General features: G+C 34.7%; 1 protein-coding gene across 4 annotated transcripts in view; it reads right to left on the bottom strand.

Annotated features, from left to right (window-relative positions):
• Window positions 1-14751, bottom strand: part of PRKDC (protein kinase, DNA-activated, catalytic subunit) — a 133442-nt gene that overhangs the window by 116592 nt on the left and 2099 nt on the right. For 3 of the 4 annotated variants that reach the window (XM_087707081.1, XM_087707079.1, XM_087707078.1), the window contains exons 2-18: window positions 14342-14418; window positions 14008-14100; window positions 13033-13107; window positions 12842-12944; window positions 12016-12128; window positions 10409-10508; window positions 9149-9204; window positions 9023-9053; window positions 8533-8690; window positions 7138-7284; window positions 6167-6331; window positions 5816-5984; window positions 4045-4094; window positions 3117-3254; window positions 2494-2646; window positions 2192-2307; window positions 1726-1885 (exon numbers count right to left, since the gene is read on the bottom strand). In XM_087707081.1, coding sequence (XP_087563207.1) covers window positions 1726-1885; window positions 2192-2307; window positions 2494-2646; window positions 3117-3254; window positions 4045-4094; window positions 5816-5984; window positions 6167-6331; window positions 7138-7284; window positions 8533-8690; window positions 9023-9053; window positions 9149-9204; window positions 10409-10508; window positions 12016-12128; window positions 12842-12944; window positions 13033-13107; window positions 14008-14100; window positions 14342-14418 — 1904 coding nt within the window. Of the gene's footprint in view, window positions 1-1725; window positions 1886-2191; window positions 2308-2493; window positions 2647-3116; window positions 3255-4044; window positions 4095-5815; window positions 5985-6166; window positions 6332-7137; window positions 7285-8532; window positions 8691-9022; window positions 9054-9148; window positions 9205-10408; window positions 10509-12015; window positions 12129-12841; window positions 12945-13032; window positions 13108-14007; window positions 14101-14341; window positions 14419-14751 lie in introns of those variants that run through there. The other variant, XM_087707080.1, reaches the window with a different exon arrangement.

Raw genomic sequence — 14751 nt, 5'->3', positions numbered from 1 at the left:
ATTTTTTTAAGTTTAAGCTATAAGTTTTTCAGGCTGAGAAATATGTTGTAAGGCACCTGTACTACAAGCTGTGCACACAATAGCTACCTCAAGGATTTTCACATCTCAATTAAAAATACTATATATTTAAGCCCACCACTGAGTAAAAGAATTTTAATATGACACATTGACATGCACAGCTCCTTTTCTGATGTATGTATGTATGTATGTATGTATGTATGTATGTATGTATGTATGTATGTATTTAAAATGGTTTATTCACAGTTCACCACCAACTCTGAACAGTGTACAATCACCTTTGGTTACTTGATGTTTAAATAAAATGCAATCAACAAACCAAGGCCAGAAAATCACAATATAAGGTCCTGGGAGTAGTTGAAATCCGTGACCCGACAAAAGCGCGCTCAACTAAAGCGCGCTGACAAAACTGCAGCGACAAAACCATGTCATCAACGCGCCCACAACAGCGCGCCAACAGAAGCGCAATTTAAGGTAAGGTAAGGGTTAGCTTCAAGGTTAATTTTAGAGTTAGGTTTAGGGTTAGGTTTAGGTTTACAGTGCGCTTCTGTCGGTGCGCTGTTGGCGCGCTTCATAGCTCATTGGTCAGCGCGGTTTAGAACTCGCAGTTTTGTCACCGCGGTTTAGTTGGGTGCGCTTTTGTCGGTTGCCCTTTTGTCGGTGAACCGTTGAAATCTATCTCCTAATTAAAGCTGTTTCCAATACGCTCACTCAGCATTTAGCGACTACGTTGATTAGTAACCATGCAGTAACATGATGGTAATAAACAATAATTTAAAAAATCATTTTCTGACCAATGTTGCATTTATAACAAAATTTCATGTGCTTGCAAGAAAAGCCTTCAGCATGAAACTGGTTAAGGTTTGGTCAGTTTAAAGCAGCCAGCTAATCAACTGATTATTAAGCTTATTAACTTGAGATTAACACTTTTCAAGGAAATGTTTTGCTATGGAGAAAAGCAGCTCAGGAAGAACCTTCTTGTTCACTTACAATCTTTTTACTTAATGTCCAAAATGTTGGAATGAAATGTTGTCATCAAGCAAGGAGGGGTTATAATGCTGTGTTTTAATTTTATTGCTTTGCGATATAATAACTTCTTCAGAAAATGAAAATAATGGAGTATGCTTTTAAATAACTATTTATTCCCTGCGTCATTATTTTTAAATAACTTAAGGCAGAAAACATATCCAACACCTTCCTCCTCCTATTTTCCCCTGGAATATTATAAAAATCCAAATGATACTTCTCATTTGTATGCAAATATTTGTAAAAACCCAATTAGAGATTATGCATCAATCATCAGAATTGCTCCTAATCTCCATCAGTCTGAACCATGACCAGCTCCAGCATCTAAAATGTTTACAATTTATTTCAAACTTGTAATTAATGTCAAATTCTGATTAGGAGAAAACCTACAATTATAACTAATGTGATAAAGAAATAATATGAACCATAGGTTCAGTGAGAGAAAAGAGAAGAACTTGGGAGTAGAAAAATGGCTCAATACTACCTTTCTCTTATAAAAATGAAGTAATCACAATTATATCTAAAATATGAGATTGAGATTTATTAGATTTATATGCCGCCCTTCTCCCAAGGACTCAGGGCGGCGTACAACAAATAGGAAGGTGTGAACAGACTAATACAACTTCAGTGATCCTTTGAACACCCCCCCCCCCAAAAAAATGGCTGCAATGGCTTACTCACCGCAAAATATTTAGTCTTCTTTGCAATTTTCATCGCAATGGAAAGCAGCTTATAAAATCCACTAATAAAAGATAAATGTGTGGCCTGTAAAATCAGTTCATAGCCAAATGAATAAATCCATGGTTCAAAATATTTAATATGCTTGTCTGGGAGGATCTCTCTGCATAAGTTTGGAAAGAAGAACAAAAACAAGTGGACTAGAAAGTCAGATGAGAATCTGAAAATTGGTCAGATGAGCAATACCAATGATCAATGAAAACAATTCTCAATAAGCACCTACCTAGGATGTCCCAATCAACCAAAGAGTCAAACACAAATATTTCAACTACTTTAAAAAATCCTAAATAAATAAATGGAACATTTGTGAAGTGTTGTCAGGATATGTCTTTTTAGTAAGAATGACAAAAACATAGTATGTTAAATGATGCATCTCCCACATAATGCTGCTTTTTTAGTCCTATTATACCTGCAAAATTCCACTAAGTTAATGAAGGCTGAATAGTCTTTAGGCTTAGATGGCTGAAGGTTTGCAGCTGGATCAGAGGTAGGAATTGTCAGATGGGCATCCCCTTCACTTCCATCCTGAAAAAAAGAGTATCAGAAGCAGTTAACTGATTTTCAAGTTTGCCAAAATGTCTATTATAAAATTCTTGCAAACTTCTCAAATAAGAACTAAAACCCAATAAGGGAACTTGAAAATAATAATATAGGTGGGGGAAAGACTGAATAATTCTATATTAATGTTTATTTTTTAAAAGCAAGTCCTACCTTCTCTTCCTTAATATTCTGTTTCTGAACAGTAAGATCCAGTTTACCAATTATTTTTATGACAGATTTAATGAGTTCATCATATAACAGATGATTTAGAGACTGTAGTGGTGAATTTTCAGTTAAACAGGCTTCATCTGCCAACAGCATGTCCTTTAATAGAGAAAGAAAAATAAATTTCTTCTATTGCACACTATATTGAGTTTTTGTAAATTTATCAGGAAAATGCAGATATTTTAAAGTAAGTGATATGTATATAGAAATCCCAAACATAGGAGCTCTACAACTCTTTTTTGGTCAAATGTATTTATGGCATTATATTTCAATGTTTGTTTACAACAAGAAAGGTTTAACTCCAGTGCCATTTGTGGAGAGGCCACAAATGGAGAGGCCATTTGTGTTCATGCCCAGCTATTTGATTGTAACATCTATATGAGACCTCGAAATATGGAACTGGACATGAAGAAAAAGAAAACTTTGAACAACTATAACCTCATAAGATGAAGGTGAAAGAAAGAGTGCACAAGGAGACAAAACTATTTATAGTTTTTTTCCAGGAGAAATTGCATGATGGATTGTAACAATGAATTATTATTCTTAACCTTGGTAAAAATGTTCTTTACCTTCATTGTATCGCAACTAAGTAAGGTTCTAAAGAGATCCAGGTAATCCTTATATGTAGGCACTTTCCATTTCCCAGTCCTTACTTCTCCAGATGAATTTGATTCTTCTGATGTGGAAATATTCTTCCCCAAAAAATCCTGAAAGACATTGCAATGTTGAAGTAACTAGGAGTAAAATTATGTAGTTTTCAATACTTAATCTTAGACTCCATGATAATAAATAAGCAGGAACATTTTGCCAAGACATACTGAAATATTCTTCGAAATGCCTTCATCTCTAATTTGTACAATACAAATTAACTGAAAAGTGCTGAATGGTTCCTAATAAATCTGCTGGGATTCCTATTTGTATTGCTTGCAATAGAGATCATGAGGTTTGCATTAACATACAGGCAAATGAAAATTAAAAATTGATATAAATAGTCCTTGAGTTATGATCATTTGTTCAGTGGTACTTAAGTCTGGTCCCCAAAGTTATGGCCACTGCAGTACCCCCATGGTCATATGATCAACATTTGGGGATTTGCAGCCTATCAACAATTACATTTATAGGGGTGCTTTTACTTCCCTATTCACCTATCTCTAGCTCCTTCTTTGCCCCTTTGGCCGCTCTATACAGTGGCACTCCTCAGTGACAGTATTGGGTTGAACTACACTAAAAAAATATGGGGGTCTCTTCTAAGCCTCTTACCCCACCAGTTATCCAGTTGTGGACTATGCTGTCTCTTATTAGATTATTCCTAGGAGGTGTCTCTGGAACCAGTCTCCCAAAGTCATTCCTCTATACCAGTACACCACATTCTAAATTTTCTGGTAAGGGAGAACATGGTTGAAATTTATAATTGGATAATTGCCACTAAATTGCACATAAGTACTTTTCCAATTCTATAGATACACATTTAATTCCACAAAACTCCAGTAAACTTACCATTGAAAAGACCAGTGGTTTTGAACAAATTCTGATTAAACCCTGATGCACTGAAAATGAAGACAGCTTGTTTTAATTTAATATTTCAATAAGCTGGCCTCAAATAATAGCAATAGCACCTAGACTTATATACTGCTTTACAGCCCTCTCTAAGCCGTGACCCGTCAAAAGCGCGGACGGCAAAAGCGCGATCGACAAAATCGCACCTTTGACGTCATCACAGCGCGACGAAAAAGATCGAAAAATTCAAATAAAAATTAATAAAAATTAAATTAAAGCAAGCCGATTCACATAAAGGTAAGGGTTAGGGTTAGGGTTAGGGTTAGGGTTAGGTTAAGGGTTAGGGTTAGCTTTAGAGCGTTAGCGTTAGGGTTAGGATAAGGGTTAGCGTTAGGTTTTTCGTTACTTTAACGGTTAGGTTTTGGGTTAGGTTTAGGGTTAGGTTAAGAGTTAGGTTTAGGGTTAGGTTTAGGGTTAGGTTTGGGGGGCTTAGGGTAAGGTTTTCACTTTATTTTTACAATTTTTCGATCTTTTTCGTCGCGCTGTGATGACGTCACAGCGCGCTTTTGTCGAGCGCGATTTTGTCCTACGCGCTTTTGTGGTGGAACCCTCTAAGCGATTTACAGAGTCAGCATGTTGCCCTCAATAATCTGGGTCCTCATTTTACTGACCTCGGAAGAATGGAAGGCTGAGTCACCCTTGAGCCTGATGAGATTTGAACTGCCAAATTGCAGTCAGCCGGCAGGCAGCAGAAGTTGCTTGCACTACTACACTTCAAGGACTGCGCCATCATAGCTCATACTGCCAATGTCCTAATATAGGGGTTTCAAAACTCGAGGCCCGCAGGGTGCTTAGATCTGATCCATGGGGCCACCCTAGAAACAGTAAGGGACTGCCCCTGGGGTGCCTCTGGCAGCAAAAACATAGCTCGGGAGGGCTGCCCTCCCAAGCTCCATTTTTGCTGGCCGAGGATTGCAGCAGGTCGTCGCAGCTGAAAACGGAGCTTGGGAGCCTGTTTTCTCTGGTAGAGTGCTTGGGCCCCCACAGGCACTCCCGACACGAGTGACATCAAGCTGGCCACACCCACCCTGGCCATGCCCACTCCAGCTCCCTGAGGTCAAACACAACCCTGATGTGGCACTTAATGAAATCGAGTTTGATACCCCTGCCCTAATGCAACAAAAACTCTGTTCCATTACAGAGGGGAGACTGGTATTGCAACGATCAATCTGCTCTCTGGGGCCTAAATATGAACCCAATTTTATGTCAGACATTTGCAACAGTTAATCTTTGACTTATGACCACAATTGGGACCTGAATTCGATGGCTAGGCAATGCAGTCATTAAGTAAATGCAAGCCAGTTGTCAAATGCCCAAATTACAATCATGTGATCATGGGAGTGGTGCAAGAATAGTAACTTCAAGGATGGAATGCAAGCCATTTTGTCATGGCCATAGTAACTTTCAGCTGTTGTTATACCAATGGTCATAAGTTGAAGACTACCTGTACTCACAATTAAGTTTTACAATGACAACTTTCCACTAAACTCAAAGAAAATGAAAAAACTTCTAGAAACTCTCTCCTTTTCACATTGAAAATGGTATCTTAAAATGGTCCAGTTGTTAACTGAACAAGATTGGTGCAAAAGTTAAATAGCAATTATCGGGAAACGCTATCACTACTGCTTCCTTAAATTTATAATATTATTCAACCTAAATTCATACTGAAGTCAAAGGAACAATACATGTTTGTACACTATAGAGTACTCACCGACAGTGCTCATAAAACTCCACAGTACCGGGCCTTTTGCTGCCAAAGCCAAAAATACTTTCACAATAGACCAACAACATGCTGTTTGCATCTTGGCACTATATTGCGGGAAGTTATCTATTTGAACTATCATAAGACGTTCAAGAACTGGAGTGTATATCTCTGGAATCTAGAAGAACAAGAGGAGATATCAAACAAAAGCAGATGCTTGTTTTCAAAAATGTCTAAAATCTGTTGTATTTTTCACACATCCCACAAAGAAAATTATACCAGCATCTTCATCAATAGAGGTCCATATATTTCCTGAACATACAAATAGCTTTACAAATTAGGTTTATACTGCTTACTTACAGTGTCCAAGTGGAATATAACACTTGCAATGGATTGAAGAAAGCTTGGGAGCTGATACACATGATCATCAATTGTTTCTGCCTCAGTTAGATACATTTGCTTACAGCGCTGAAGGAGTTCCACATACATGACATCAACTTCCTTTGGACTGATAACTTTACAAGGCTTTTAAGTGGAGAAAATACAAAAAAATATTATATAAGGTTAAGGTCAGGAATATGCAAAATACATCAATTTTCAATTTGAAAAAGAGGGAAAATCTTAGTTAGAAATCCTCTTCAATGTTCCTAAAGTCTGTATTCACATCAAGCAGAATTTTACTTGCAGTATAGCATAGGAATTAACAAGATTTCTATATGGGATAAAGAAATCTTTGGTTGGAATATTAAAGGTGTTAAATTATTGAAAATGATTGTATTTGTCTTGCTGAAGATGGAAGTCATTTATTTTTATATTTTTGTTTCACTCTTCTTTTTAATATATTTTTCCCTTTTTGCCTTCTCTTCCTTCCCTTTTTTCTTTTTCTCTTTGCATTTTTAATCTTTTTAAATATTTTTCTTAGTATATATTGAGTTTTTTATCTTTGTATTTTTAAATTTCAGTAAAACATTATAAACAATTAATTAATGAAAGCCGAGGTGGCGCAGTGGTTAGAGTGCAGTACTGCAGGCTACTTCAGCTGACTGCTAGTTCGGCAGTTCGGCTGTTCAAATCTCACCGGCTCAGGGTTGACTCAGCCTTCCATCCTTCCGAGGTGGGTAAAATGAGGACCCAGATTGTTGGGGGCAATATGCTGACTCTGTAAACCACTTAGAGAGTGCTGAAAGCCCTATGAAGTGGCATATAAGTCTAACTGCTACTGCTATTGCTATAAAATTTCTACAGAACATGACATGCCAGATATAAAACATTCCCATTTGTAGCATTGCATTCCTTCAGAACACCTTTATATCATGAAGAAAACTACATACCGCTGCAAATAGTCCATAACCACGAATAGCAATGGAGAGTTCTTTGTTGCTGGCATCCGTATTTCTGATGATACCATAAAATTCTTCCATAAAGAAGTGTAACTTGCTCTTATGCATTTCAACATCTTTGGCAACCATTGATGAAATCTTAAAATCATACATAAAATTAGTAATTTTATCACTGTCTTACATTTATCTATAATTAACATTGCCAATTGTTTTCCAAAATTATGTAATAAAATGCTAACACATTTGGAGGAACAAGAAGCAATGATCTATTGGCATTAAAAGTAACAATAAAACTTTAAAGAGGCCTACAATTCTAGAGGCCATGAAATCAGATACCATTTAAGAGATGAGAGGAAGAACTGCCTTTCAAAATGCAAATAAATTCTGGATAACTCTACATGCCTTCATGGATCTCTGAGAACCTAACAATTCTGAACCCAGTCGAATATTAAAGGTAAAGGTTTCCATGGGCTAGTTGTTCCCAACTTTAAGGGGCGGTGCTCATCTCCATTTCAAAGCCGAAAAGCCAGCACTGTCTGAAGACATCTATGTGGTCATGTGGCCGGCATGACTAAATGCCAAAGGTGCATGGAACACTGTTACCTTCTCACCAAAGGTGGTCCCTATTTTTCTACTTGCATTTTTACATGCTTTCAAACTGTTAGATTGGCAGAAACTGGGGCAAGTAACAGGAGCTCATTCTGTTACGCAGTGCTAGGGATTTGAAACGCCGAACTGCCAACCTTTCTGATCGACAAGCTCAGCACTTTAGCCACTGAGCCACCAATATTAATGAACATAAAAGGAAAGAAAATAAATAACCTGGTTGCCTCAGGTAGATTTTGAAAATTTTTGAATTCACTGATCTAAAGCCGTTCCATTGTTCTTGAAAAATGTATGCCAGGCTAGAGCTAGTATGCATAACTCATTTCTTACTACCATATTTTTCGGAGTATAAGACGCACCTTTTCCCCTCAAAAGAGGTTGAAAATCTGGGTGTGTCTTATAAACTGAATAATATTGCATTTTTTGCCTCCCAAAACCACGCCCCTTCACCAAAATGACCATGCATAGCCTTTAGGAGGGCTGTTTTTTGCTCAATTTTGCCCCCCCCCCAGCCTCCAGGAGCACTTTATAAGCCTCCTAAAGGCTATGCATGCCCTTTTTTTGGACAAAAACAGGCCCGTTTTTGCAAAAAAATGGGCTGTTTTTGGGAGGTATGCCGAGTGCAAAAACTTTTTTTTAAATTTCCCTCTTCAAAATCTTGGTGCGCCTTACACTCCGAAAATACAGCAGTTATAACAAGGGCAAACTTATATGAAGACTGTTTCACTATAGTATTTACATTCTAGGAATTCTGCCAGATAACAGTTTTATTTTTGGTACCTGTTTAAGAAATGAATCCAACGCCGAATGACCAGCTTTCTTGACTTCTGCATTTTGATGGCCACACCATTTGGACATTGTTTGAAACAAGGAGGCATAATTGTCTAAAAGACAAGTGCTGAACTGAACAGCGTGCTTACTGAATAAATGTAGACCAGCTGTAAAAGTAAACATTTTAATTTACATTGACCATATTGTTTCAGTTATATCCAAAATATTTTTATAGTAGATTGAATGATTACTTGTTTATAAAATTACTTTTGACAAAATTGTTCAATTGTTATTGATTTTTTAAATATTTCCTGGGGAAAAACACCATGATATAATCTATGTCTTTTCTAAATTGAAGTGACATGTCAACCTAGGCTAAACTTTGATTATATTGGAAGACAAAATTAAAAAATAACTAAAGAACAAAAGCTGAATATGTTATCACAGAAACTATTTTGCCACCACAGAACTATTTCATAAGAAAATAAGAAATTCTTACCAAGAGGCACTGCATATCTTTTTAAATCAATCTGCAATTTCAAAGGGTTCAGAATAAGAATAATTTGTCAAATTAACATGTCAGAATCTTCTTTTAAGAAGAAGTTAGAAGAGACACTATATATACCTTTGGACTTATTGCCTTCACTGCAAAATCAAAGATCTCTTTTGATGTTCGGGGATCTGTAGATAGACGAACCATATAAACCGCAGTAATGATAGAGTTGTGTAAATTTAATCCTTTTCTCACATGTCATAAAAGATATCAATAGTACATTCCAAAATATTGCTTTGATTCAACAAGGACTTCCTAACAAACTAATCCAAACTAATCTACCATGTTTATTTAGCATACAGGTAAGGCCTTGGTTAACAAACAATAATTGAGATCAGAATTTCCATTGCCAAGTAATATGATCAGAACATGCAACATAATGTAATTGCATCTCTATTGCCATTGATAACCAATTCCCACCAATTATTAGGCAAGACCCACCCCAATCCAAGGCATCCCCATTTTGGTCCATTCTACTTTTGCTATTGTAGGAAACAGAAAATCTCCATATAGATGCACCATAAAGCCTAAAAAATTATCAGAATGAGCTGTAGAGAATAATTGGAAGTTTAATTTTTTATCAATTTGTTCTACTCTACTCTTGCATATCCTAATTTTATAAAACCTTCAGAGAAGAAATCCAAACACTATGAAATATCTGCTAATCTGCTTTAAGATCCTAACAGAACCAATTACTTGGAAAGGGCACTAAAATGCAGACATTTTAATAGTATAAATTTTAGAAAAAGGACAAAAGCAAAGTATACACCTACATTACAACAGATTAAATAAAGGGAATTAAGGCTATTCCAATAAAACAAATTACCAAGACCAAGGAATTCACAAAATCACCTTTGATGATTCTAAATATTTGTAGGCTCCTTTTATACATGAATTAATCTAGGAAAGTATCCATAAGCTTGTTTTATATCAATGCTTCTCAAATTGATAAATCAGTTTTAGTATCAAACAAAGCAAGAAAGTAAATCATAGAAAGTTTCCACAGTTTATAAGCTGTCAGCAAGGCTTTTCATTTTAAATGTGTGTGCAAATTTTTCAACATTGAGATATTTTTTTTTACCACAAATTTGACCATTTTCATTTTACTGAAAGTGGTCTGATCTTGAAGCAAATTATTCCAAACAGTGAAATGAGGCTAAATCTCTTAAAGGTGAGGACATGGAAACATTGTCATGGCTTGGGGTATGAACTTTCCAACCTTGACAATGTTGCCATGTCTTCACCGTTAAGAGATTTAGCCTTTTTGGTGAAACACAATTTTATACAGGAAGAAAATTGCATTGGGTTATTTTAGCAAAATAAAGATGATACCTTCATCCATGGATTTGGTAAAATTATTCATAAGTGCAGTCAGTCCTTTCAGGCACCCTGCTACAATAGGGAACTTAGGTTGCTTTGTTGCAGAAGTCATCTGAAAATGAGAAAATAAATGATTGTATTAAAAAAAAAAGATATGAAGTAACAATAATAATAAACGTCAACATTTTAGCAATGCATTTATTGTCAGATTATGGAATAAATGTGGTACTTCTGATGTATAATGGGGTACCAAAGAATCATTTCATCACTGTTATTTCAGATAGGATGAATAATCCAGAAAATGCTAACACATAAATAACTAATAAATCATACAGGGTTGTGACATCGCTAACCAAGTTCTTAACAACTGTCTTAAAGTTATTTGGCAATTCTATCAAATTGGCACCATTTATATTTATAGATAGATAGATAAATAGATAGATAGATAGATAAATAGATAGATAGATAGATAGATATAAAATAAACACTTTGTTTCTAAATGAATAACTGATACTAAAAGATAGGTTTGTAAAATCTGCCCTTGTTAGAAGCGAGCTAATTTCTACAGCAATAAGAGATATATTCATCACTCTGATATATTAGTATGTTACTGCATAGTATCAGTTGTTTTATTTTACAGTTCTAAAAAGTTTAGAACGCATACAAGTTTTAATTACATGTGTAAGAATAATACTATGTAAACAATAGAAAAATGTACATAAATATAAATTAGAAGTTACAAGTAAATAAAGGACAAACTTTGCCTGATTCCCAGCTTGCATATAATTTCTAATATATTTACAAAAATATTTAGCATCCTTTTCATCTATTTATATTTTAATACCAGTTATGCAAATTATTTTTGCCCTTCATTACATAGAAAAATGTAAACCAATACAATATACAGATTTCTGAATTCTCATTATTTTTTAAAATATTAAATGTTTATAAAAACATAACAAATATCTCACTAACTCAATTTGCATTAATTATAAGTCTCACTTCCGCCAATTCCTATTTATTTATATCTCAAAATTTATATACCGTATTTTTCAGAGTATAAGATGCACCTTTTTCCCTCAAAAAAGAGCTGAAAATCTGGGTGTGTCTTATACACTGAATATAGCATTTTTTGCCTCCCGAAACCCCACCCCCTTCACCAAAATGGCCGTGCATAGCATTTAGGAGCCTTGCAGAATGCTCCTGGGGGTTGGGGAGGACAAAAATGAGTGAAAAACAGGCTGTTTTTTGCTCAATTTTGCTCCCCCCCCCTCCGGAGCACTCTGCAAAGCTCCTAAAGGCTATTCAGGCCCTTTTTTGGGGGGGGGGGAAACTGGCCCGTTTTCACTAGGTCTGTAGAGTGCAAAAACATTTTTTTTTAATTTCAAAACCTTGGTGCGTCTTATACTCTGGTGCGTCTTATACTCCGAAAAATACAGTGTATTTCAAAAGCACACATGGAAAAATATCTATTCAATTTGATACAATGAACTGGAATAACCCATTAAAACCTGTATCATAACACAAACAGTAATATATGAGGTATTTAGAGTCAGCATTACAACACTTTAAAAAAATCAACCTCAACCTTCCATACCAAATGCAAAACCCTTTCTTACCTGTACTTTTAATTCTAGCAGATAAGCGCGGAACAGTTTTTCAGAATTGTCAATCATTTCACTAGGTTGAACTTCACCCAAGACTCCCAAGAGCTCATAAATCCTTTCCAACACTTAAAAAAAAAAGCATCTTAATCACTTATATTTTATGTCAACTACCCCAATTACTTTCCCCTATCATCAAATGTAGGAGGATTTAATTCAGAGCAACATATAGATTTCCAAGTTCTTACTGGCATTTGCATTCATTGTCCTGGGGGATGCCAATCACACTGTATATATAATCAACTACTCAATTAATTATACAATTTCTACAACTGGGTTTAAATTTATTTTTCCAAATTACAAATAAACTTGATAAAAGAGTCTCCACAAGATGATAATTATTGCTCAGGCTTTCAGCAATAACTTTTTAATGACTGAGGGAAGAAATAAAGCACGGGAAAAGATTATTTCTTCAGCACAATACTCTTCTTCATCCAACTACATTTTTTCTTGGGAAGAAAAAATTACAACTTATTATCATGCCATGTTCCTTAGTTGGTCTCTTGCATCACCTGGGGAACAAATCTTGATGTCCAAAAAAATGTTAATTTGTGCATAAATTTTAAAAACAATTAAGTAGGATTAAATTTGTACAAAATCAATGTCACATAGGTTACTATCATTCCCTGCTTTCAATACTATTTATACCTTATTAGAGGCTTATTAGAAACTTTTTGTCAGGATATATCTCACTCTGTTAATTATTTGGGACACTAGCTAATTTACAATACTTGCTAAACACCATTTACTCTTAGTTACTGATAGACAAGTAAAATGTTACCTGTATCAGGCACTTTGCTTTTTATAGCAATTTCTCCATAAAATTTGTTAAAGATTTCTCCAACCTTCATGCATTCCATTGCTTTCGGTAACTTTTGAAGCAGCTACAAAGGTATTCAACATGCAAAGGGTTAGAATGGCAAATCATTTTTTAAAGTACAGCAAAATATAAAACTATGCCATCAATTTTACCTTGATCAGTAGCTCTAGAGCTGGGATTCCACATTTTGCTGATCTGTCTTTTGTATAAACAGTAACACATATCCCCTAATTTTTAAAAGACAAAAATTGTAATAATGTATTATTATATATAACAATACAACCAAAATTCTCTAACTTAAATATGCAATTGGTGAGAAAATTGTTCCTCATTATTTTACTTTATTCAAAAATATTAAACTACTGAAAGATACCAATGCAAATTTGTTTACCAACATAAACATTTTGGTCATTAGAATATTTCACATCCTTCAGCTAGATTAATCAAAAGCCAGGCTCTAGCAATGTCTTTTCTATACATTTTGGGGTAAATTAAATCTCTTTTCAACAGTGGAGAATATTCATAAAAAGACATCCATTCAGAACATCCCAGAGGTAAAAACAAGAGAATATGAAATAGACAGACATCTATTATTCTATCTGGAAGCATTAACAATATTAGATTATAATAATATAATCATAATCATCATAATAATAAATATTATCAACATTAGTATTAATATAAAATTAGAGCAATGTTTAGAATATTACAATAGTACAATTTCTAGACTGAGATGGGTTACAATCACAGTTGATTGTTCAGACTCAGAAGGACTAGCATGTTACAGACTTTTATATTAAAAGGGTACATTCTGAAGATAAATTTTGAAATTAAGATGAAGTACAAATCATGCTTCTTATTTTCCCAACTTTCATCAAAAATACAATTTTCACATCTAATCTGTTTGGAAGATTTGAGACACTTTAAATATTTCTCATGAAGTATAGGTAAGTATTACCTCATGTTCGAAAGTTTCAATTGAAGAAATATTTCAAGAATTTAATGGAAACAATTAGCTTTTAAAACTATAATTAGTATTTTAATCCTAACATTAATTCTACTTTGCTCAGCAAAATTATCTAGTTTTACATTTTAAAAAAAAAGTAAAATAATTTTCTTTGACCTACCTTCACATCTTGTGCATAAGGCTGAACTTTGGGGCCAATCTTTTCCACAAAGGCAAGAATAAATTTTAATGCTTCTTCTCTGCATTCTCTAAACTAAAAAAAAAATCATCTTCATTAAGAATACATTGACAAAATAAGGCTTCATATCAGACTTATGAAATGAACATATATATAAACACTGCAGTCTCAGATCACTTACTTGCTACACACAGCTTTTGAAGAAGCAATTCAAATAACTTCCAACATTAACAAAATGTACCCAATTTGTGTAGAAATAATATTCAACAAGGCTAAAAAATTTAAAAAGTAGTTTCATCCTAGATTTTAAACTTACATCTTCAACTTTCAGCGACTTACGAATAAATGATAGTAGTCCATTTTCTTTAGAAAACACCAGTGAAATCTGCAAGGCTGAGGGAATAATAAATGCAGATTAATATTTTAATAAATTAAGCAAATACTCTACAGGTAATCCTTGACTTTCAACCATTGGTTTAGCAACCATTCAAAGTTACAGTGGCACTGAAAAAAGTGACATGATGGATCTTCTCATTTACAACCACTGAAGCCTTCCCACAGTCACATGATGAAAATTGGGTGCTTGGCAATGACCATATATTTATGATGGAACAAACTTCTGGTTGGCCCATTGGGCCTGTTTTTCATCCTCTCTAGACTATGGAGGTTTTCCTGAAACCTGGAGAGAGTGAAAAAAGGCCCAAGAGGTCAACCGGAACGAACTTC

This window comes from Thamnophis sirtalis, unplaced genomic scaffold (genome assembly GCF_051295495.1).
Source record: "Thamnophis sirtalis isolate CommonGarterSnake01/CBP01778 unplaced genomic scaffold, rThaSir2_p1.2 scaffold_2, whole genome shotgun sequence".
In the NCBI taxonomy this organism is placed as follows: domain Eukaryota; kingdom Metazoa; phylum Chordata; class Lepidosauria; order Squamata; family Natricidae; genus Thamnophis; species Thamnophis sirtalis.
The sequence above is the reverse complement of the archived record's forward strand: the minus strand, read 5'-3'. Positions and strand labels throughout refer to the sequence as shown.